Source organism: Terrapene carolina, unplaced genomic scaffold (genome assembly GCF_002925995.2).
Source record: "Terrapene carolina triunguis isolate 2854851 unplaced genomic scaffold, T_m_triunguis-2.0 Scaffold84, whole genome shotgun sequence".
NCBI lineage: Eukaryota > Metazoa > Chordata > Testudines > Emydidae > Terrapene > Terrapene triunguis.
This window is the reverse complement of record NW_020664435.1, coordinates 31,422,541-31,447,874: the sequence shown is the minus strand read 5'-3', so window position 1 is coordinate 31,447,874 and position 25,334 is coordinate 31,422,541. Positions and strand designations below refer to the sequence as shown.

The following is a 25,334-nucleotide window of genomic DNA, read 5'->3' as shown; positions in this document are numbered from 1 at the left end:
ATATCTGTTAAACTTGCCATGTAAATTCCTAATGCATATTCTCCATTATAATTAGGAGCAATCAAAGGGACAAATCCTGCAGTCTCTACTGGCCTGATCCAAAACCCACTAAAGTCACTGAAGGTCCTTCCATTTACATCAGGGAGTGTTGGATCTGTCCAACACTGTCCAAATGCTGATTAAATATGTTTCCATTGCATGGAGGCCAGGTAAGGGAAAGCCCAAACAGCTGGACTCCATGCCTACCTGCTCTGGAAAACACTGGGTCACTAATTTGCATGGGGAAGCAAAAGGCCATGTACTCTACTCCTCATCATGCCCTGCAACAGCAGGTGAAATGGTGACCTGGGCCCTGTTGGCAGATGGAAATGACAAATGTCAATCTCCACAATCCCTGCTCCTGTGTATTTCCTGTAAGCAAAGCCCCTTTTATGTGGGCTTTGTCCACAAGATCATGATTGGTTCTACATCTGTGGAAAACAATGGAAGAATATCTGGAGAAAATAAACAATAACACTACCAGTCAAATCAAATCAAATATGGCTGTCTACTAAATGGGATTACAAACATCTGAAGGGTTACATTCTTTCTACAAACACAAGACCTAAGAATACTGGGCCTGATTCTACACTGCTTGAACACTGCATAGTCACTTACACAGTGCAAAGCGGGCGTAGAACTCCATAATTCTGATTTGGTCATGTTTTATCCCCATTTTACATTCATTGCATCTGATCCACTCTGCATTACTCCAGTTTTATACCAGTGCAATTCCACAGAAATTAGTAAAGTTACACAGGTGTAAAACTGAAGTGATGCAATGGTGAACCAAGTCCACTTTGTTCAGGTGTACATGACTACACAAAGTACAAGGCAATGGAGAATCCTGTTCATTATTCTAATTTTTTCCTTTCATATATGGTGTAGTATATTGTTTCTTCACCTGATCAGGAGGAGGACAGTACAGGCATTTATCCAGTCGACCTGGCCTCAACAGAGCAGGGTCAATCAAATCAGGACGACTAGTAGCAGCCAACACATAAACCCCTTAGAAAAAGTAAGAGATTATCATTAATGTGTTGAACTCATGCCTTTTAAAAATAAAAAAAAAGACAGCTAAATTATTTACCTTGTAAGCCTTCTACTCCATCCAGCTGAGTCAACAGTTGGTTAACCACTCGGTCTGTCACTCCAGTATTATCATGACCTCGTCGAGGGGCAATGGAATCAAACTCATCAAAGAAAACTATACAAGGCTTGGCTGCCTGTGCTCTGGAACAAAATGCAATCCTTCAATTCTGCTTAGGTTTAAGCTAAGTAAAATAAATCTGCTTAGAGATGTGAAATATGTGTTCTGTTTGGTTTGTAAGGACTTGTCTACACAACACTTATTTGTAGCAAGTTGGGGTGTAAATCTACCCTGCGCTAGTGGGGATCCTACTACCATGCATTAAAAGTTCTGTAGTATTTGATCTACCCCGCTTTGAAGAAGGAGTAGACTGAAGCACAGTAGGGAACTTCTAGTGTGCAGAAGCAGGGTTCACACAGACGCTAAGAGCTTGTCTACACAAACATTTAGTTTACAGCAAGCTGCTGTGTGAATCTAGCCTGCACTAGTCTGCCACAGTCTAACTGTTCGTGTGGACCCAGCTGATGCACATTAAAAATCCGCTAATGCGCTTTGATCTAGTCCTGTTTCAAAGAGGACTAGATTAAAGTGCTCTAACCAACTGTTTATGCCTGAACTGTTAGACCGTGGCAGAGTAGTGCAGGGTAGATTCACACCGCAGCTAGCCGCAGCCTAAATGTTTGTGAAGGTAAGCCCTTAGTGCAGTGGTTCTCAAACTTTTGTACTGGTGACCCCTTTCACATAGCAAGCCTCTGTTTGTGACCCCCCTTTATAAATTAAAAACACATTTTTTATATATTTAACATCATTATAAATGCTGGAGGCAAAGCGGGGTTTGGGGTGGAGACTGACAGCTCGCGACCCCCCCCCATGTAATAACCTCATGACCCCTTGAGGGGTCCCGACCCCCAGTTTAAGAACCCTTGTATGGCAGGCTATTGCAGGGTAGATTTACATCCCAGCTTGCCATGAACTCAGTGTTCATGCAGGCCAGTCGTGTGCAACCTTATTACACAGGAGGGCCACATAAACCTAATACTCCTGGGGAAATTCTGCGCCAAAACATTAAAAATTCTGCGCACAATATTTTCAAATTCTGCATATTTTATTTGTCAAAATAACACAATATAATCACACTGGTTTCAATTATTTTTGGTCATTTATTTCAAAATACCTGTCAGCAAGTATGTCTGTAACAATACAGGCAATAAAAAAAGATTCAGAAAATGTTTTTTGACAAATAGATTCTTTACTAGGCATATTAATACAGAACTCTGAATAATAATTCATTTAAACTTCAATACAGAACCATATTTCCCGCACCCCTCAGAGTCAGGGAGGTAATGGAGGAGCTGAGGGAGAGGGAAGTAATTGCTGGGAAGGAGTCTGGGTGTGAACTTGGAGGGCTGTTGCTTATGAGTGGGAAAAGTATGGAACAGTTTTTTTTGAGGGGTGGGGAGGGACTGTTAGGGAGCTTCCCCCATGCAGACCCTGGCTGACCCCTAGCTTCTCCCATTCAGTCAGGCACATCTGCCGTGTCCCCATGTGTCCCTGCACCCCCATGTATCCTTGCATGCCCTGTCCACAAGTCTCTTCACCCCCACTCAGACACCCACTCCCCCATTCCCATGTGTCCCTCCACCCCCACTCAGACACCCCCCTATTCCTGTGTGGTCCTGCATCCCCTCCCGTATCCCCATGTGTCTCTGTGCCCCCACTCAGCCACTCCCCTGTACTTATGTTTCTGCACCTCTCCCCATGTGTCTGTGTGCCCCCACTCAGCCAGCCCCTTCCCCCCGTAGCTCTGCGCCCCCTCCCGCTCTGCCCATGTGGCCTTGCACCTACCTCCCCCTTTGGCCCTGGGCCTCCACTCCCATTCAGCCCCAGTCTGTCCTCCCCCACTAGCCCTTATGAGCTCCTGTCTGACCCCCCAGCAGCCACACGCTGTCTATCTCCCCATAGCCCCTATCTCCTGACGTGGCCTGACAGGCGCTGCGAAGAAGGCAGGCTCTTTCTCTTCCCTAGCAGGCTGGGAGCAGTTGCTGTGTTCTATCGCCACAGGGCCCTCTGGTGAGCAAAAGGTAAAACTGCAGCAACATTCCAGCAGACGCTTTTTTCTGCGCAAAAAATTAAAATTATGTGTGGCTCATTAATTATGCGCACGTGCAGTGGCACAGAATTCCCCTAGGAGTAACCTAAGCACAACCTTGTATGGGCCAAACAGATTCTACAGATTTTAATAAGATTTAAAATCACCTGTATTGGTTTATATTTTCAGTTCAGTTTGTTTTGTATATTTTTAGATAGAAACAACCTATGTACAGTATTGTTTATTTATACACTTGTATAAACTAAAATGATGTAAACATGACGACAAAACGCTAATGAATCGGCCATTAGTATATTGTGCAAAGCAAACAGTGGGCCTTATGAAATGCTCTGGTGGGTTGTGTATGGCCCCCACGCAGTAGGTAGACAAGTCCTAATATAGGTACATTTAATTATAGAAAGCAGCAACTATTATGGTTTCCTGTGGAAATGAACTGCTTTGAAGAACAGGATTTCCAGTTAACTACCATTAATATTTTATACTTTATTTTGTACTTATGTCTATTTCCTTCTGAAGTTCACAATTATGGTGTTAAAATACTATGGAAACTTTAATATCAATACAAGCAAACATGTTTGTAAAGTCTTACCCAAAGGCCGCCTACACAATAAACTGCAAGGAACTCAATTTATCAAATTATGAAGAATGAAGGTTAAGTTGACCCTGTCAGTATTTTAACATGTGGTTTCAGCAGGTTTAGCTATTTCAGACCTAATGATCAAGACCCATTAAGCCTGCTCTTTCAGACTGCTGACTAGGAAATTCAAATAATTATTTTTAGTATCAGCCATGAAAGTGGAATCTATTTACAACAACATTTATTCTTAGAGAACCAACCTGTTAAAGACATCTCGAACAGCTTGCTCACTTGCTCCAATATATTTACTGAGTAGCTCTGGTCCCTGTAAAATAGCAAAATGAGAAGACTCAGGAGTTGTGTTTTTTCTTAATTCCATATCACTGTGGAATCTATTAGCAAGGTGGGTTATTTATGCAAGCACTAGAGAATTTCAAAGTAATGGGCAAGCAGTGGTTCCCAGGTGATTCAAAAAACTAGATAAACTGTGCCAGGTACTGCTAATTTCATTGACTCTCAGTTTTCCTGCTATAAAGGGAAATGTGTTACAGTATCACAAGTCTGGGGATTGTGTTCTGAAGATACATTTAAACTATTCTGGCTAGCTGCATTACCCACTGAGTTAGAATCCTTTTATAAAGAAGAAGAAATTAAGAATACATAACAAAATTTTCTAAAAAATACTTAGTGATTAATTACAAACAAAACTCTCAGAGAGAACATTGTGTGGCCACAGCATGAAGTCACTCAGTGGTGCTTAGATAGCCAGGGCCAGATCCATAAAGGTACTTAGACATCTAAGTCTTGGGTTTAGGTGCCTAAATCCCAGTTTTGGCTCCACTGCAATTCACAAAACTCCTGCCAAACCCACTCAGTGCCTAAATTTTCAGGATAAAAGTTCCCTCTGTGCCTATGTTTCTGCCTCTGAGCAGGTGGACTGGTGTCCAGACACCTGTCTCCCACTTAAGCCTCAGACTGAGGGCATGTCTACACTTACCTCTGGAGTGATCGATCCAGCAAGGGTCGATTTATCGCGTCTAGTGAAGACGTGATAAATCGACCGCTGAGGGCTCTCCCGTCGACTCCGGTACGCCACCGGAGCGAGAAGCGTAGGCGGAGTCGACGGGGGAGCGTCAGCAGTCAACCTACCGCAGTGAAGACACCGCAGTAAGTAGCTCTAAGTACGTCGACTTCAGCTACATTTTTTTCATAGCTGAAGTTGTGTAACTTAGACCGACTTAGCTCGCCCCTCCCCCAGTGTAGACCAGGCTTGATTCTGGGGAAAGATAGAAATAGGCATTTGCCTCCCTATCTTGTATGCAGGGCTCAACCCGGTAGGTGGCTGCTGAGCAAGCCTACTGGATTGGCCCCCATTCAAAATTGCCCTGGCAGTGCCCACCTTATAACTTTTAGCCCAGTGGTTAGAGCACTCACCTGAGATGAGAGAGCCAGGTTCAATATTCCCCTCTCATGGAGGGAGAAGGATTTGAAGAGGGGTCTCCCACCTCCCAGGAGACTGCTCTAGCCACTGAGCTATGGGATATTCTGATGCGGGGGGGGGAGGGGGAGGGGGAGTCCCTTCAGTCTCTCCTATTGAACCTGTTCCACTGTGGATAAATAACAAAAGAGTGATTGGAGCAGGGGGACTGGACCCTGGGTCTCCCACATCCCAGGCAGGTGCCCTAACCTCTAGACTAGAGCATCATTCATTCATTCACTCACTCACACACACACACACACTCTCTCTCTCTCTCTCTCTCTCTCTCTCTCTCTCTCGCCCCCCGCCCCATGACTAAGTATTTATCCACAGCGGAAAAATTAAATGTTGTAACAGTTTCTTTGTGGTCATGACAATGACTTCATTTTAAATGTGAGTTTCTTATTTTGGTATTTGTTTTTGCATATATATTTTACACACACACACACACACACAAATAGACAAAGTAACTATGTTGGGATTTTTTGTGTTAATACAAAGAACTAATAAACCATCAAAATTTTGTTACCTTGATGCTGATAAAATTCATTCCACTCTCTCGGGCAACTACACCTGCTAACAGAGTTTTTCCTGTTCCAGGAGCACCATACAACAAAATTCCTGTCCTCTGTCGTATCGGCAGGTTTGCAAATAATCCTGGATACTGAAAATACAAAGTCATCAAGAGTAATACCTATTTCCAAATAAGTAATTATTTGGTAACATCATGTAATAATTGGCTTCTGATGAGTGTTTCTTTATATGGACATTCTTGTGAGATTACTTACTTCATCCACATTATCACCAGAGGGGCTCATCTCAACTGATATTATCAGTTATATTATAATTATATAATTGGGTTATATTAAAGTAGCCTATTATAAAAAGTTCAAAACCATTTCTTTGAAAAGCTCTATGGTGAGTTTCTCACCCTTACTCTGGTACCTCTACATTGGGTAAAAGAGCCAGGATGATGTAAAAGGGTACTAAAAGCTCCATAACCGGCTAAGGGAAGAGTCCTCTGGTTCAGGCACTGCAGAAGATAGCTGTAATAATGTTACCTTCTCAGGACCAACTTACAAGCCAAGGAGTAGAAGACAAGCCTGGGGTTGGGAGGAATGTGTCCAGGTCAAGGCTGCAATACTGCAGAGCTTCTGGGCAGTGCTACGGCCCATAGGCCTGGAATGCCTATGTTATGTTCTCTAGGCCTCTCAAGCCTTCAGAACATCTCAGGTAAGGGAGGGTGCAAAAATGTCTTAAAGGCACCTTAGTCTTCCCTCTACCAGGATTGCAAGTTCTGTGCTGTACCTGTAAGAGTCCATTTTTTCTAAGAGTAGCTGTTACACAAAGTAAAATTGTTAATCAGAGTTCCAGAAACACAATGGTTTGTAAAGTACTGAAGCATTTGTTCCTGGTTTAAAAGAAAAGGGTACCTTTGTGGGTAACTGGATGGTATCCATGAGTATTTGCTGTACATCCTTTAAGCCACCAATCCTGTCCCAGCCCAAGTCTTTAGGTTTGTGTAGGTTAACATTTCTCAGAGATGAAGGAGTAAAATCTTTTAAAGCTTTTTGAAAGTCTAAGGTTGACAGATTCAAGTCTGTTGAAAACCCCCCCCCCAGAAACAAAAGAAACTCCAGTTAAAATCAATTTAGCCTTATGGTGGGGGGAAAAAAAGAATATATGCATATGATATCAAAGATAACAAAACTTTCTAAATAACAGTTAAATGCATTTTAAATGTAAAATATAGAGACAGTTTTACTATAACTTCTTGCTTTTGTATTATTGCAAGCACATGCCATATGGTACAACTAAAACAAAGTAGAGATTTGGTGACTATCACATACCTTCCTTGTTGCACGCTCCCTTATTAGAAACACAGGAGTGTATGGCACGATCCACTAGCATTGTAAAATCTCTAGCTATAAACCCTTCTGTTTCCTTTGCAATACGCTGGAGATCAAGATCATAGAATCTGTTCATTTTGAAGTTCAATTTATTTTCTATTATGGAATGCAGTAATTCACATCTTTGCTCCTGAAAAATAAAAATATACAGTGAATGTATACATAGTTTTACACAGATATGAATTATTATCTTAAGCTTAGAAGACTCAAATGTTTCAGATAATGAAAAGTTACCAACATTGCATTCAACATAGGAGTTTTGTGACTAATATATAAAAAATACTAGCACAAATTGAAGAAAAATTGATTCTTTTAATCTGACCTTTCCTAAGAGTTCACCAGCTTTACAATTCTAAATGACTAATTGACCACTGTAACCTCTAGCCCAGCAATGATCATTTCAGAAATCAATCTTTCTATTCTATCCCAGTCATATCTGCATCACAAGCACTGGAATAAATTCCAAATCAGAAATGAAGAATGAGAAATCCTAGGAACAAACAGACCAAATCACACAGGTATAAAGGGCCTGATCCTGAGAGGCGCTGAGTACCCTCAACTACCTTGTAGAATAAGGCCTATACTGGAAATTTTCATTTGTATTTGGACACTGGTTAAAAAACAAGTCTGGGTAATTTCAGATTACAGAGTTGTCATACAACATAGTTTTTTCAGGGGAAGTCTATTCTTCTGCCACAAGTCAGCACAAGTCAGACATCTGAATGCAGTCCTTGATTTTTTAAATGGCTCATTTATGACAGGAGAACAATAAGCACCATAAACTTGGGTACGATTCCAACGTGTTGTGGGCATTCTCTCACACACTAGTACAAAATGCAAATCTTTTTATTTTTCCTTAGAGTACACTATATTTAATACATTGGTTGCCATTTCTTTTGTACCATTTCAATACAGTCTATTTTTAAGAGTAGAAGGATATATTAATTAAACCAATTTTTGAATTAAAACAAACTAGTACCCTTTAAATATTTTACAACCCAAATACAATTTGGGAAAGTATACATTATGGTGAAGTGTCTGTTAATTTGGGTGGTGGGAGACAGACTCACCACTAGGCATAACTCTGTGTTTTTTTCCCAAAAAGGAACCCTGAAGATAACATATAGAAAAGTTATATGCTATTTAATATCACAAAAGATCTCTTAAAATCCCTCAATAGCGTGGTTTTGGTTTTGTTTTATCTCAACTTCAGCAGCAAACTATCCTTTTTTGTTACCTCTTTGGGGCAGCATCTGAGGCTGTAGGGAAGTCACAACCAACATTTTGACCAAGTTATACAGTTATTGCATTTACCTGATCTGGAGGCTGGATATGTTTGAAGCATTGAAATATATGAGTTCCTTGACCAGAAACAAGGGAAGGATGCAGAGAATGTTCAGACTGGCTTGTGGCAATTAATGCAATCAAACTGCCCATGGAAATAACTTCTTTTATCACATCTTTCAAAACTAGATATAGAAGACATTGTTTCATGAGTAATAAAAGATTATAAGTTTCATACATTTATTAATGCTGAGTATTTTTACAGTACTAGAGATATTATATAACACCAAGTACTACACTAACTTTTCTGTAATGTATTATAGAACTGTTATCATCTAAACAAATGCATTTATTTTTCAAGGCACAGTCTACTCCAACAAGGAAACAGTCAGAAATGCTTTGCCTAGAACTAAATTTGTATAGTTATTGATGAGGTCTACCCTGTGATATTAAAGATGATTTTCTCTATTGTGAATTCTGCTGTTGTATCTGGTATGAATAAAATGCAGAAAGCTATAATCCCAACTCTGCAGCGTAGTCAGGAAAAAGTTGAAATAATAATATAATTTAGATAGTTTATTGTATGACTTATCACAATACTAAGGTGTTGAACTGTATTGTGTGCCAAGCCATTGTACTAAGAGTTTAGGATAAATAGCAGTTTTGAACTACTTAGACAGATCTCTAGATGTCATGTACAAAAATAAAGTGTATAAGTAAGGCAGATCATTTATGCTAACTTTTAAAACTGTGTATCAAGGTTGTGTGCATAAAACAAAAATGAAGCACTAAGACATTGAAATTGTAGATACAACTACCCATTTTGTAATTTAGGTGTACATTTTTGAAAATTTAATCTCACTGTGAATTCCAGAAACCACAAAAGGAATTTAATTTAAAAAGTTGCAATCTCCCTTTGACACTGCTTAGAAAATTGAAGATCTGTTATAGCTTAAATCCTACCAGGGCATAATTTAACACAGTTAAAATAATAAAATACATTGATCTTGATTATTTCATATTATGTTATTTCAGTCTCTTGTACTGAAAATGTTTACGTGGAGAGATTTTAATGTTGGCTGCACTTTAGAGAAAAAGATCGTATGGAGGATGCATTGTCCAGTTCTTCACTTAACGGCTAGGGTTTGGAAAAATTTAAATAAAATAACCGATGACTTGCACACAATGAAGTGCACCAAGTAGATAAGAAAGGTACACATTCCGTTAAAAAAAATGCTACTTATGCATAATAATCTATATTAAAACTGGTTCAAAATTCATCTGGAACTTGTAAACTGTGGCAGTTTATCTGAGGTGTGAACAACATAGAATGCTAAATGATCCAGAAGTAGGGGTGGTGAAAATAGAACTGTCCAGACAACTGTCATTCAGGTACAAGAAATTCTAAATTACAATACATTTTTATCCAGGCACATAAGAAGCAACAGGAAAAAAATACCCAGAAGCTTTTAGCATAGCATTACCATGTGCAAGTCTATAGCTCTGAACTGCTTCAGGGCTGTTCTCATGCTCTGGTGTAGAAGGAACTCCAACAATGTGATCAAGATCATCCATCAGAAGAATGGATGGCTGTCTCCATGCTGCCTCTAGAAAAACTTCCTCCACTTTTTTTCGTATGTTTTCTAATCTTTTTCCTAAAACAAAAATACAATCTTAGTATCAAAACACAGCATGAAAAAATTAAAATTTGTGCTGGCAATGCAAAGGGCCTTAAAATAACTCTAAATGGGCAGCTAAAGATTCTCCTTTATGGGAGGAACCTTCAGCTGGCTATGCCAGTTCTATATGAATGCTCGCCTCCTCCCCTGGAATAGGGATCATGCCGGGGGCAGAAGGGGGAATGACCAGACACAGACATCCAACACAACCGGATCTTTAGTTTATACAACATCAGAGTAAACTAGAACAGCTTCAGAACTATATAAAGCCCAGGATTACAAGGAAAGGATGGTCAGTGGAAAAGTGGCAAAAAGCCACATTTGCCCTCCTACCCTTTATGTTGCACCTAAGTCCTTTTGAACTCACAAGAGAACCTGAATGTCAACAAAGACAACTAGCACAATCTGAGATCAAGAAGTTGTTGGTACATACAACAATTAGAAATTGTCAATACTACTATAGTTCAGCAAGCACTGAAAATTTAACAATACCTTCAGAAGAATGGCAGGTTTTATAATTCACCATTCCTGGTTTTCCAATGAAACTATATATAAAGAATATTTATTTTAAATGTTTGCTTTTTTAAAAAGTGATTTTTCATCAGATGGAATTTACATTAGATCTATAAAATTTGTAAAAATATTAAAATTTCTAGGCCAAACTTGAAATTAGAAACTAAAGGCTATGCTATACAATGTGAAGTTTGTACATTCATTAACATACAAAAAATAATTAGTTCTCACTAATTTGATATACTTTCACCTGTTCCGTGAGAAAAAGAGTATAGATATAATTATATTCAACTACTTTTGTTCCATTCAGCACAGAGAAAAACTACACAGTCCAATTTGCACACTTTCTTTCTTTATTTCATAGTAATGGGGACTAAACATTGAGGTTGTGGTTGAATTCTGGGAAGGCGATGTTGCTTACCCTGTACAGTAGCTGGAGTTCTTCAAGATGTGTGTCTCTAGGAGTGCTCCACTTGAGCTGCACGTGACTTCACTTGGAAATTTTTGGCAGCAGTTTCCGTTCAGTTCATTTATGTGCCATAGTTAGCCTTGTGCCCTATATCAAGGGCATATGCGGCTGCAACAGATGAACCGCCTTCAGTTCCTTCTCCATTACAAAGTCCCACAGAGATAAAAGACTATGGGTATGTCTACACTACGAAATTTGGTCGATTTTATAGAAGTTGATTTTTTAGAATTCGATTTTATACAGGCCGTTGCGTATGTCCACACTAAGCGCATTAAGTCGGCGGAGTGCGTCCTCACTACCACAGCTAGCATCGACTTACAGAGTGATGCACTGTGGTAGCTATCCCACAGTTCCCGCAGTCTCTGCAGCCCATTGGAATTCTGGGTTAAGCTCCCAATGTCTGATGGGGCAAAAACTTTGTCACGGGTGGTTTTGGGTACATGTCATCAGGCCCCCCTCCCTCCCTCCTTCTGTGAAAGCAACGGCAGACAATCGTTTCGCGCCTTTTTTCCGGGGTCCCGTCCGCCGGACCTGCTCAGCCCGCTGCCTGCCTGGACGATGGGAACCCCAGGCAAGCAGTGGGCTGAGCGGGGCTGGCGGACCGAGCCCCAGACCGGCAGCGAGCTGAGCGGCTCAGCCCGCTGCCGGTCTGGGGCTCCGTCCGCCAGCTCTTGCCAACCGGGGTCCTGCTCAGCCTCGCTCAGCGAGCAGACCTCGGTGAGGTCGATCAGGGGTGCCTGGACAGACATGGCTATCCTCTTCTTAGAGCACCGAATGCGAGTGACTCCAGGTCATTCTCTTCTTTAAGTTTCATCTCATGGAGATTCAGTCCTACCTGGAATATCATGCGAGCTGGAGGCTTCTTCCTCAGGCTGCTCTCCCAGCCGGGATTACCGCGCGGTCGCACCTACCCCAGCCTGCCCCTTGCTCCCATGGCTCATGAAGCCTGGACAGTAGTAAGGAGCAGTTCAACTTGTGGAATGACAAATCCAGAATGAAGGACTACACTCTATGGGCCACGTTAAGATTATTTCAGAGTCCTAGATAACATTTAGTCCCTATAAAAGGCTTAATGAAAATTTACCCCCACCCCCAACAAAAATGTTAATTTATCAGAGCAGCTGAAAGGGTAAGGAACCCAGGACTATAACTTAGAGAGAGCTTCCGTATTATTTAACTCATAATTGATATAATTCAAAGTAAAATTTCACAGCGCAGTCTGTTCTAAGACTAAAAATGCAGGAGGAGTCAGAAAAAGGAACAGTGACCCGTTTCCGCCCGGTTTCAAACCGGGGACGTTTCGCGTGTTAGGTGAACGTGATCACCACTACACTACAGGGCTTTCATGTGTTAGGTGAACATGATAACCACTACACTATGGGGCTTCTCTTTTTTTGCCACAGACTTTGCCGAATGCATAGGAATGTTTTCTCTAGCTACAGAAGCTACCTAATGCAATGTCTATATCTATGGACTCCCTGCTCACAAAGCAGTCATGCCCGCCCAATGCTGACACAGCGCGGAGTGCATGTGACACAGCGACCTGGCTCGGGCAGGATCACTAGCGAGGCATGATACTTTTGCCGTTAAGCAAACATAGCAATTCTTTCCTGGCCTCTGCCACTGAATGCCTCCATGCATTATGCTGTGCCCTATCAGTGCGGGAGGACTGCATGAGCTCGGAAAACATGTCATTGCGAGTGCGTTTTTTTCGCCTTCTAATCTGCGGTAACCTCAGAGATAGAGATGATAGGGGGAGCATAGAAACATTCTAGGGGGAGTGCATGGTCACCTGTGCTGCTGAGTTCACCACACTGGCCAAACAGGAAATAAAATTCAAAAGTTCCCAGGGCTTTTCCTGTGTACCTGGCTAGTGCATCTGAGTTCAATGTGCTGTCCAGAGCGGTCACAATGGAGCACTCTGGGATAACTCCTGGAGGCCAATACTGTTGAATTGCGTCCACACTACCCCAAATTTGACCTGGTGATGTTGATTTCAGCACTAATCCCCTCGTCGGGGAGGAGTACAGAAATCGATTTTAAGAGCCCTTTAAGTCAACAAAAATGGTTTCGTCGTGTGGACGGGTGCACGGTTAAATCGATCTAACGCTGCTAAATTCGACCTAAACTCGTAGTGTAGACCAGGGCTATGAAGCAGAGGGGATGGAGGGTGAATAGTGGAGCGTCCATAGGGACACATATCTCAAAGAACTCTAGCTACTGTCCAGGGTAAGCAACCTCTCCTTCTTTGAGTAGCATCCCTATGGCTGCGCCACTCGAGGTGACTCCTGAGCAGTACCCCCTGAAGGAGATGGGAACTTCAGTCTTTGGGTGGGGGGGGGGGGCAGGATTGGGGCACGGGACGAGGTGAGGTGGGCTCTGGGCAGCGCTTACCTGGATATACCCCTCGCTCAGCGGCTAGGTGGAGGTGTGGTCACTGCCTCTGCCTGCAGGCACCGCCCCCGCAGCTTCCATTGGCCGGGAACCAGCAGGGGTCCCAGCTCCCCCCCCAAGTTTTAGTCATGGGTATTTTTAGTAAAAGTCATGGACAAGTCACGGGCTGTGAATTTTTTTTTTTACTATCTGTGACTTTTACTAAAAATACCCGTGACTAAAACATAGCCTTAATTATGAGTAGGCATGGCATGTTAGTGACTTCCTAGCATTAGAAAATACAGGTGGAAACCCAGTTAGAAAGTCTCTCGGTAGACACTGGTGTACCTTAAGCTCAGTCTGCAAAAGATACAAATAACCTCAGAGAAGTTCAAAAAAGGTTTAGTCCTGTCCAAATAGCATGTCATTATCTTCCTAATATCCCAAAGTATGGAGGGCAGCATCTTCCCTAGTTTGATGGGGTTTAGGATAAAATATGGGGAGATGAATAGTCCAATTTATATGAAAGTCTGAGGAACACGTCATCTTTGAAGAAAACAGTACAGAAGGGTCAGCCATTGAAGCCCCTTGCTCACAAAGGCATTTTCCTAGAAAGGTGTAAAAGCATACCGGTAGCTGTTGGTTTAAAGGGAGGTTTTGTCAAATTGAGAGCTAGGTTCAAGATCCAGGTTGGGGTGGGCTCCCTGACATGTGGGAAAAGGTTTGATAACTATTTGATAAACCCAGAAGTTGCAAGGTGAGCAAACACATAGGACTCTTCTACAGGCAAATGAAACACTGTGGTGGCTGCCAGATGGACTTCAGTGGAGCTCAAGGAGAGACCTCCCTTTCTTCGGGGTACTCTAAAGTATTCTAAAACTTCCAAGATGGGAAAATCCACAGGAGACAGGTGTTGCTGAGTGCACCAATGGTAAATCTTTTTCATTTCTGAAGGTAAGTTTTCCTGGTGGATTCCTTTCTACTGTTGAGCAGGACCTCCTGCACCTCCCTGGAACAAGAGAGCTCTATCTCTGACAACCATCCAGGTACCAGGCTTTGAGTCAGAGTTTTGAGATAGGGGTGAAGAATGTTCCCTTTGTCCCAAAGGAGAAGGCTAGACATCAATGGTAGATTGATAGCCAGTCAAGAGGAGTGGTGAAGGAGATAAGGGAACCATACTTATCTTGGCCAGGTTGGTGCAATCAAAATGCCTGTGGCTCTGTCCTGTCTGATTTTGTTCAGGTCCCTGAGGATTAGCCGCATTGGAGGAAAGACATATAGAAGGTTCTTCGACCATGAGAGAAGAAAGTCATCTCCCCAAGAATGATGACCCAGACCTCCCCTTGAGCAGAAGTTCATGAATCTTCAGCTGGCAACAATGGCAAAGGGATCTATCACTGGAAAACCCCAGGTGAGAGAAATATCTGTCTGAGTATGGATTTGTCGAGTTTCCACGTGTGATCCCACGTGAAGTGTCTACTAAGGTCATTGGGTATAGAATGTTGATGTGAACGGTGGATTCCTGTGTGGTCCACCTTCTCTGTACAGTGTGATCCTCTAGGTGAACTCTCTATATGAAGAGGAACACGTCCAAAACAATTGTAACGGCGAGAGGACAATGTTTGAAAGGAACCCCTGAACACACCTTGTCTGGATTCTTCCACCAGTTAAGGGAGACTAACACACTTTGAGGGGCAGAGCTAAACTTGTTCATACTGTCCTTGTTGGGGATATCGACTGACCTGAGCCAGGATTGGAAGCAGTGCAGATGCAAGCAGGCATATAAGGTGACAAAGGTGAACACTGCCATGGCCTGAAGCAGTGACTTGAGGACTTAGTTGAGCTCATGCAATTAGTTTTGTCAGGGTGAGGAATCTGCTCCTTGGTAGACAGGCTCTAGATGCTGTCGCATTAGAGTGACTCCAATAACCTCTATCTGCTGTACTGGTAGGAAGAAGGACGTTGTGGTGCTGAGCTGAAGACCAAGCCTTGCAAATAGAGAGATGGTGTTAAAACTCAGGTTTGAACTTTTTCCAGTACCCATCTGTTGGAAATAAACTTCTCCCATGAACAGTAGAAATGGAAGAGACAACCCCCAAAGGTGGAAGGATAGACTGGGGAGGATGGTGTGGCATCTGGTCCAGATTGTGGAAATGTCATGGTCCTCAACCAACCCATCAGAAGGAATGTTTCACAGATGATGTTTGTTGCGTCAACAGGCCGGTAGTTGTGTATGGTTTTCCTTTCTGCAGTCTGGGTTCCTTCTCAGATGGCTCAGGTACTCAGGTGGAAAACTGGGATAGGTTGTACCCTTGAGCTGTTTGGGACCTACTGAACCTCCTTTTGTTTGGAGGTGCACATATCCAACAAGGAATGTACGGACTCCTCCGTGGTCTCGCTGAATAATTTGAGGCGATTAAAAGGGAGGTCCTTTACAGTGTCTTGGATGTCACATGGGAAACCTGAGGATTGCAGCCACCATAGCCGTGTAGATGGAATGAGCTGCCATGTCAGTTGCATCAACAGATCAATCCTGGCCAAGTGATACCCCTCATTAATGATAGCCTGAAATTGCTGCCTGTGTTTCTGGGGAGATGCTCTGTAAAAGACTTTATATAGATTTAATAGAGTTTATGTGATTATACTTCGTGAGCACCACCTGATTATTCACATTTCTAAACTGCAGAGTGGCAGACGAGTAACTCTTGTGAACAAACACATCTAAATGCTTTTGGTCCTTGTTATCTAGGGTAGCCTTTGAATGGTGTGCCTGTTCTGTTCACTGATTGCATCTGCAATTAGGGAGTTGGGGGTGGGGTGAGAAAATACAAATTCTGAGCCCCTAGCCAGGGCATGGTATTTTTTAATTCACCCTTTTAGCTGTTGGGATGGCAGTGGCAAGAGTTTGCCAAATTGTTTTGGCAGTTCCAACAGCACCTCATGCACAGGCAGGGCCACCTGTGATAAAGATGGTGTATGTAGAATGAAAGAACAGGAGTACTTGTGGCACCTTAGAGACTAACAAATTTATTAGAGCATAAGCTTTCGTGGGCTACAACCCACTTCTTCGGATACAGACTAACACGGCTGCTACTCTGAAACCTGTATGTAGAATGTCCCATAATTTATGCTGGGTTTCTTGGACTTTTTCTATTGGAATTCAGAGCGCATCTGTCACTCTCTTCATCCAGTTCTGGAACTGTTTGAAGTCATCCGTGTTAGATGGAGGAGGCATAACTGCTTCACCTGGAGAGAATGATAAAATATTTGCCTGAGGAGTAGCCTCCTCCTCATCCCTCCTTTCTTGCTCCTCAAATGTTTCCTCCTGCAGGAGGAATTGCTAAAGAGGGATGGATGGGAGCAGGGAACACTGTCTCTGATGTTCCGCATGAGTGTTAGGTGCCTTAGAAAATTGCTGGTGATATAATGCCCAAAGGTTCCCGTTTGGCCATGGAAGTGATCTATAAAGAAACGGGGGAGTTATCCAGGACGGATCATACCAGGGAGGGTGTTGAATCAGTTGACATCATGAAGGCAGTCAAATGTCCCTATACTGAACATCTTCAGAAGAATCAGTTTGGGTAAATAGACATAAAAGCTCTGAGCTGATATTTGAGAGTCTGAAGAGCTCTCGTCTACATAGTGTGACAGCAGAGCAGATGACAGTGGAGTGATGATCTGCTTGTCTGGCTGTGTGGGTACTGGGGAATCATAAGGTACTGGTGAAAGGTGGGGTATCAAAGATAATGCAGGCTGTGGTACTTGGAGTCTAAACGAGCTCACCAGAGGAGTCTCAGGCTCATCTGAGACAAATTAAATCCCTGGAGAATCTGAACTCCTGCAGTACTGGGTAGGCTTGTGTAAAGACTTGGTGAGCTCCAGATGTAGAAGGCTGAGGCACTGATGTTGGCTGAACCGTTGGTCAAGATACTGATGCACAGTTGGTGTGGATGGTTCCGGCTTCTTAGGTGCAAAGTCTTTATCTCTAGTACTCTGTTCATGCTTCAACGGTACATTGGGCACTGGGACAAGACTTAAGACAAGCTGAGACTTAGACAAGCTCAAGCTCAATCTGGAAGCCTCAGTACCAGGACTGCTTGAAGCCGCCACAGAAACCTTTGAAGGGCACAAAGCTTCTGGTATGATAGGTCTTTTAGAGGAGAATTCCCTCTGAGGAGATTTCACAGATCTCCTAGTTAGAGTCTTCTCTGCATCTGTCCAGCATATCCCAAAGACAAAACAGGCTTCATTTATCTACCAAAGAATAAAAATGGACTAGAAACTAGTTAACAGGCAGAATTGTAAATGAATGCTATTGGACGCACTGTCTCAGGTGAGTGGTCAAGAAGGAACAGAGGGCGGTTCATCTCTTGCAGCCCTATATGCCTTTGGCTGAATGGACATTACTGATGAAAATCTCATATTGAAGGTGGATGCACACCTCAAGTGGAGCACCCACAGGGACACTACTTGAAGAAGCACAAAAAATTAGAAAAGTGTACATTCTGAATAAGCTTAAATGATGGAACTAGCACAATGCAATGAATTTATAAAGGTGCTTACTGCCAGGCACCACAATGCATTATAGAAACAATACAAAACATTTTAAAGAAAAGCCACGCAGCCCAAATAAATAGCTAGATCAAAGTTTTATAATACTGTAGATAATTTGAACATAATGATAAGCCCTGAATGCTTCCCTATCATTATAACAAATGTTTGAGTGAAAAAATATGATCATAGTCATACCTCTTAAAGCCTTACAGTCAATTACTTCCACATGAGCATCCAATCTATCAAAGGCTTCTTTGCAGATGGCCTTCGCTAATGTTGACTTTCCACTTCCCTACAAAATAAATGTTGGGTAGTCTTCTAAAACAACATCCAGAGTAACAGAAACTACTTCTTTCTTTGTTTCTGTGGACTATTCCTCAGGAAACACAGATGCTAAATAGATGGCTGGTTGTATAGAGGGTGATTTTCATTCCTTGTCAATAGTAGTACCTAGTACGGGCCCAGTTCTGATCCCACTGAAATCAGTGATAAAATTCTCACAGATTTCAATGGGTTCAGGATTTGCCATTAAACAACATGGGAAATATAACAGGAGAATCACTGAGAGTCAAATGTGTGAAGTGTTTAGGGAAAAAAATTATGATTTTTTTCTGAATTCAAATAATTTAAAAATAAAAGTTAAATAATGTTGAGGCATAAGTATCTACACATATTTGAAGGGTAAAAACAGTGTGGAATAATCTTCCAAGGTAAATGATGGAAGCTCCAGTGTTAGGGGCATTTAAAACTTAGATGGTAAAAAACACTAAAATATAACAGAGGAAATGATGCTGCATTGGCAGGGGAGGTGGATTAGTTAATCCAACAGCTCTTTTTCAATTCTATTCTCTGATTCCTTGTAGCAGAAAAGAAACAGGTTTACAATGCCTGTTTGGAGTATTAAAATTAAGTTAGTGCAAGAAAACTATTTTGGCATACAGGTAAAGAGAGTTGTAGAAATGCACCTTTGTTCCTGTGAGCAGGACAGCTCCACTGCGCAGTCCCACAGCTATGGTAGCTAGCTTTTGAGATAAAGGGCGTCCCAAGAGGCTGTGGCTTATGTGCTCAAAGGAGGATGTTCCTAGTTTACCCACTCCTCTGCAAAGTAAGGCAAACCAAATAAAACATTAAACAAGCTACAGCTGTCTCAGTACACTCAATCTAGGTAATAATAACTACTTGCATTTATAATAGCATGCTTTCCATACATACTGAAAAATCCTAAGTGCTTCAGATGTTCAAGAAAATCTATGGCCCCCTTCAATTAGATACCATGGAACTTCTACACTACACAAGTGGCATAAAGGGGCATAGCTAGCCCTTGCAAAATATCGCCATCACATGTGGTTTTCCAACCAGTGAAGAACTATTGTAAAAGCTCTGCACCAGCCGCCTTCCCTATTCTGGCATAGAGGATGTGTCCAGGCATAGGAGATGTGTCCAAGGGTGTGGTCAGGAGAGGGTATAGCCAGAGCACAATACACTTTGGCTATTATACATTGGTGTAATAGCCTATAGAAAGCTATTACAAGCTGGCATAACTCAGAGCAGCCTGGGGACAACGTAGGTCCTTGACCTGGGCCAGAATTAGGGAAATACAAAATTGACTTAAAGCTACTTTTATTCACCTCCTTTCCTAAACAGTAGGTCACTTTTAACCTGACAGCACGCCTTTAAGATCCACAAACAAGATAGCAGTTTTAGATTTCAACTTAAAGAAAATACATAACAACAACAAAAAAGAAACATCTAGCGGTATAGTAGCCCTTAACACTAGCGAGGCCCTGGTTTGGTACAGATTGAGGGAAGAGCGCCACCTAGTGAATTATTAACACAGCTTCTGGGAGTACATAGCATGGCAAGGCATCTTCTTCCAGAGACTTTTAATTTTTCAATCTGGTTTATTTTTCAATATTGGGTAGGCCCAAGTAGTTTTCGTAAGCCAAACAAAATCCCAAATTCATAACACAAAAAGGAATTCCTTTCCCTGCCCCTCTCTTGTGTGTTGTCTTATTACGCTGGTTTCTGGATGCCAGTCTTTCCACAAACAGCAGCTAACTAGATCATTTCCCTTATAGGGAGGCGAGCAGCCTTCCACCCAGAAGAAGCCTTTTCTCCCTGCTGCAGCTTGTTTCTCATCCCTTCTTCCTCCCTCACCAGAAGTGGGATTTTTAAAGGTCATTGGACACAGGTGTGTCTACTTAGTCTGTGGTAACCTCTTTTCAGTTCATAAGGAAAAGGGCCTTCACCTTTCTAGGGCTGATATAACTGCTTTCCGCCACTCTCCTATAATTTTCAGGTCTGACTTTGTCAAAGTAGGTTGTCCTTCAAGGCATCTCATCCAAGGAGCCGATCCTGCAAACACTTAGAACGTACATCACTTCAGTTGTGTAAGTAATCCCATTGACTACAATAAGGCTACTCACAAGAGCAAAATAAAGGTGTAAATAAGTAAGTGATTACATGATCAGGTCCCAAGTATTGTGTCAGCCTGACCCAGTCCAAAGAGATGTCTAGTTACATTTTTCACAGAATTTTTAACAGCTAGTTTAGTTTTCCAGAAGCTGTGCATTTTCTAATATATCTGGCTTTCTTTTTTTTCTTCCCATATTTGACATTGTCAAAATATCTCACCCTAAACTGTTTAGTTTGTGGAAAGGAAGGATCTGGTCAGTATCATGTATAGTAGACTGTGTGCTGTCATCATCAGCTTTTGTAGGCATAGGATGTATAAGAACCTATAAACAAAAAGAAAAAGTCAATATTTTAAAAATCAAATATACATTTACAAAAGAAAAGTACAAAACTGATTTGCATCTTTTTGTAATCCGTTTGAAGAAAACACTGACTAAATGTTTTAATGAAACTATACTTGCATGAAAGACTGACATATTGATAAAATGGTGTAGATGAAAGCTTCATTCATACTAGCTAAAGAGGGTAATTATCTCCCAGTTATCAATCCAATTCTTCATATAATATATAAGGCCCATTTGGATACTAGTGCTAACATGTCTCCAAAGTGACTAATCTTGGACACAGTCCATTAATAAGGATAAACTTCTATTTTACTTTTAGTGAACAAGTTTGCAGAGCAACAGAACAGTTTTCTTCACTGCTTCTGTCATGCAACTGCATCAATGTAAAAAAATTAGCTCATCACCAGCAACAATAGAGGGGTATGCTAACATTGGAGACTCAGATCTTGACTCAACAAGCAGTTTAGGAAAGGGAATACTTGCCCCATAAGAAGAGGCTATGTGTGTGTGTGTGTGTGGGGGGGGGGGTTACAGGGAAAGGGAGAGACGCAGGACACAGAAGCAGTTTGAGAGCAAGAGCACGGCATGAACTGGGATAGGTGTGGATCGAAAGCAGCCCTCACATTTGATGGAATAAGCAATTAGCACCTCCCCACTTCACATGTTCCAGACAGTACAATGTCTTGGGTACCAAGGGGGGGAAAAAGTGAAATAGGTATTTAAGGCAATTAAATATGAAGAGTAAAATTTTCAAAACTGCTCAGTGTTGGCCTAATTCTGCTCCCATTGAATTTAGTGGGAGTTTGATCAATGCTACAGAATTTAGGTCCAAAATACTATGGACTATGTGGAGTCTTAGCAAAGCCTCATGCTATAAGGTAACACATGAGATGTGCATATATGGTGATGAACACAGGCACTACAACATTAAATTACTTAATACTGTAATTGAAACAGACACATATGATACACCGTTAATTTTATTTTTCACCATATGTAACAGAATTTAAGTTACTTGATACCTGATACTATGTGATATTTACTTGTATATTTGTCTTCTGCAGCAAACTGGGATCCAACATAAAAATATTCTCCGATTTATTTTCTTCAGTGTGAGAAGGATATACTACACTAAGGACAAACTCTTCCATTCCTGTGGAAACACACTGAACAACTATCAAGATTTCAAATTAACTCTATTTTTCTTCAGCACAATATGAACCCAGTAATATATATATTTTTTAAATAAATGTAATCTAAAATGAATGAATTAAACTAAGATCACTGTTAAAGATTGACTTACATCTACAATTTAAATGGAGGGAAGCATCTATTATGTCCCTCAGTATAAAAACACCATTTTAAAAAAGAAATGTTGCCTAAGGAGGCTTCATAATACAGAGAGAATACAGACATAGCCACAGCAGAGGACATCGTTTTCCTTACCTTCTTTAACAACTAGTTGTATGCAGTGTGTGTCTGTCATTATCCAGGGAAGATCAACAGTAGTGGTATCCTCCAACCATGAACTAAAAGCAGATTTTATGTCATCTTCACTTATGTCTTTATGCTAAACAGGAAAATGGGGGGAAAAAGAGGGAGGGTTGCTTTATTACGGCTGTTCCTTTCCAAATGATAACCCTTCAGTATAGATGGTTCAGTATATATATTTGTTCCTAATGGTAGCTCACAGATGGAAAAAGTTTTAATGGCATTGTTCATTCATAACACTAAGTCCTGTCACATCCCCACAACCGATCTATGTTGGATACAGACAAGACTCCCATTACCATAATGTTGGAACACCTCACAATCGCTAATGTATTTATCCTCACAACATATCTGGGAGGCAGGGAAATTCTATTATCCCCATTTCACAGATGGAGAACTGAGGTACAAAGAAATTAAATATCTTGCCCAAGGTCACACAGGAAGTCTGTGGCAGAGCAAGGAATCGAAACTGGGCTTCTTGAATGCTATGCTAGCCCCTTAACTACTGGAGCATCCTTCCTCTCAAAGGCAAGGAAGATCAACAGAGATCTCTTTGGGAAGGGAGGAAGCTCTGTTCAGAAAGGAAAAAGAGGATCCTACCATATTATTCACCTAATTTTCCACCTTTCTCTTTGCTTCCTTTGGGAACTAAAATCACTTGAGCTGAAGTAGAAAAGAAAGAAAGGAAGAACTCCATATTAAATTTATATAAGATCACATAAAATTACTTTATATTTCTTTAGTTTACTGCCTTCGAGATATTTATTTTACACCTATGTACAAAAACCTCAGGTTTAATTACTACTTAGTTCAACCATCTACCTTGCAATCAACCATTTACAGAAAAAAGTTGTATTTATTAAACTGATAGATTTCAACCATGGTATATTTTAAAATATAGTAAAAAGGCAAAACAAAATTCAGTCCGTTTGTGGAGAAAGAACACCAGATGCATATGAAAACTCTGTGCTTAAGTTTTGTGGAGCAACTAAAGTGCAAAATGACCACACAAGTGTCACAGCAAAACAAACATACTGCCCATAACGAACTAACCCAGTGAAGACATTTGCCTTGTGTAAGAGCAGCACTTGATGGACAGTGAGAGCTGACATTAAATAGGTTTTTGTTGGCATAGATTTGCAATGAGAACAATGGGTGTGGCTCCGTTGAGGGAGGATAGAGGGGTTCAAATATTTACTTCACTATTAAATTTATAGCAGAAGGAAAAAAGCAAAGATAATTCAGAGTAAAACTTAAAACACCACATTAAAATGTATGAATATGCCTTAACTATCTTATTTAGAAACTCTCCCCAGGTATTGCCTGCTAGAGGAGCATAAGAGCTTCTTCTCAAAGGAGTTTCAGACTCAGCATTGGGTTTCTTTGCCTCTGTAGGTTTAAAGCTGGACTATACTGATCCACACCAGCTGAGTATCTGGTCCAATATTTCTTTTGTAAATCACTTTTATTTTTTAATGGCAGTCTTATCTATGTGGGACCCTGTCAAGGAGAAAATGTTGCTTATGTCCTAAGCTGAAGTGAGAACCATACTACTCTTGCTATGTAATGCTTTCTAATGCAGCATTATGTAATAACGTACAACAATATTCAAATATAATTTTGGGAGTCGGCCCTGTAAACCCTTACCAACATATGTGAGTAGCCTTTAACTTCTCATGCCTCACAGGCATATAGGTTTGTAGGATTTACCCCTTACACTACATAGCGATATTTTATTAAAACTATGTCAGAACACACTTTACAGAGTAAATGTTTTTATTTATAACACACACACAGCCTTCACCAGGTGGCTCAGGGTCCTGCACAAAACGAGTAATATTTAATTACATTATGAACATGGAAAATGCCAATGTGTTAAACAGAAGGAGAGAGAAATTATGAAGGAAAAGCAAAAGAGAAGACAGATGTGATTTGAAAACGTATGGAGACCGGTCTAGTGGTTAGAGACTAAGTGTCCGAATTTATAGGCTCTATTCCTCAACCATTGTATGACCTTGGGCAAATCACTTTATTTTTATAAAATAGAAAATCTGTATTCAATACACTGTAGAATGAGTATTGTAATACCTCCCAAACACAAAAGGGTGTTGTGAGGTTTAATCACTTGACATTTATAATCCTTGGATGAAAGGTGATACAGAAGTATGAAGTAATATTATGTATAAAGTTTCATTTATACAGATGGTACAAGTGTCTCGCTGATTTAGATATGACTTTAAATCATAAAATTGTATTTATTCGAGGGGAAATTGCATTTGGAATAATGTATATTTTAAATATTAGTCTAATGTGATTTGAAGTTCCCAAATTATCACCCAACAAATAAAAAACAAAACAACACTGATAAACCTTAACCAGAGCAACGCTATCATTGCTTAAACATATGCAAAATGACTGAATGATATACTAAGAACACCAACTCACTAAATTCCTTTTGGGTTGTAATCTAAGAGATGCTGGAATTTTAGGGACTGATTCCACTGACTTAATTCTGACCGTTGCATGCATTTCTATATGTATTCTCTTTCTCAGGCCATCTGGAATCTGAAATATATAAATTTAAAACAAAAAGTAAAAAGAAAAGATGGTCACACAGAAGAAATTGGTTACAATATCCCACAAGTAACTTCACATTCCATGGAAGTGTATCCATCAATAAAAGCATTTCCATTACAGTTGATCATCAGCCTGACTTGACTAGTTGTAATTTGCAATAGAATTTAAGAGGAAACCATTCTATTGCCAGTTGGACTCAAATCCTCTTCCCTCACACTCTCGCCTCCTAATTGCCTCTTTTGTTCTTTGTGGAAACAGTTAAAACTTGTTAACATCCTTAGAAACAAACAAATGAAGTGAGATAAAAGAGTGAGGGGGAAGGAGGAATCTGTCTGCATTGTATTACCATATAACTTTTAAAAGTTTATGCCTATCCTAAAAATGCTTCAGTTTTAATAGCCATTTGAAAAAGCTTCTTTTCTTTTAAATACA

The 25,334-nt window shown here is 40.9% G+C and overlaps 1 protein-coding gene across 3 annotated transcripts in view; it reads right to left on the bottom strand.

Annotated features, from left to right (window-relative positions):
• Positions 1-25,334, bottom strand: part of PEX1 (peroxisomal biogenesis factor 1) — a 51,923-nt gene that overhangs the window by 14,290 nt on the left and 12,299 nt on the right. For 2 of the 3 annotated variants that reach the window (XM_024219041.2, XM_024219044.2), the window contains exons 6-19: positions 24,771-24,890; positions 22,281-22,404; positions 21,878-22,008; positions 20,710-20,813; positions 19,041-19,173; positions 18,271-18,367; positions 9,972-10,142; positions 8,518-8,672; positions 7,144-7,333; positions 6,727-6,893; positions 5,823-5,957; positions 4,077-4,141; positions 1,130-1,272; positions 944-1,047 (exon numbers count right to left, since the gene is read on the bottom strand). In XM_024219041.2, coding sequence (XP_024074809.2) covers positions 944-1,047; positions 1,130-1,272; positions 4,077-4,141; positions 5,823-5,957; positions 6,727-6,893; positions 7,144-7,333; positions 8,518-8,672; positions 9,972-10,142; positions 18,271-18,367; positions 19,041-19,173; positions 20,710-20,813; positions 21,878-22,008; positions 22,281-22,404; positions 24,771-24,890 — 1,839 coding nt within the window. The remainder of the gene's footprint in view (positions 1-943; positions 1,048-1,129; positions 1,273-4,076; positions 4,142-5,822; positions 5,958-6,726; positions 6,894-7,143; positions 7,334-8,517; positions 8,673-9,971; positions 10,143-18,270; positions 18,368-19,040; positions 19,174-20,709; positions 20,814-21,877; positions 22,009-22,280; positions 22,405-24,770; positions 24,891-25,334) is intronic. The other variant, XM_024219042.2, reaches the window with a different exon arrangement.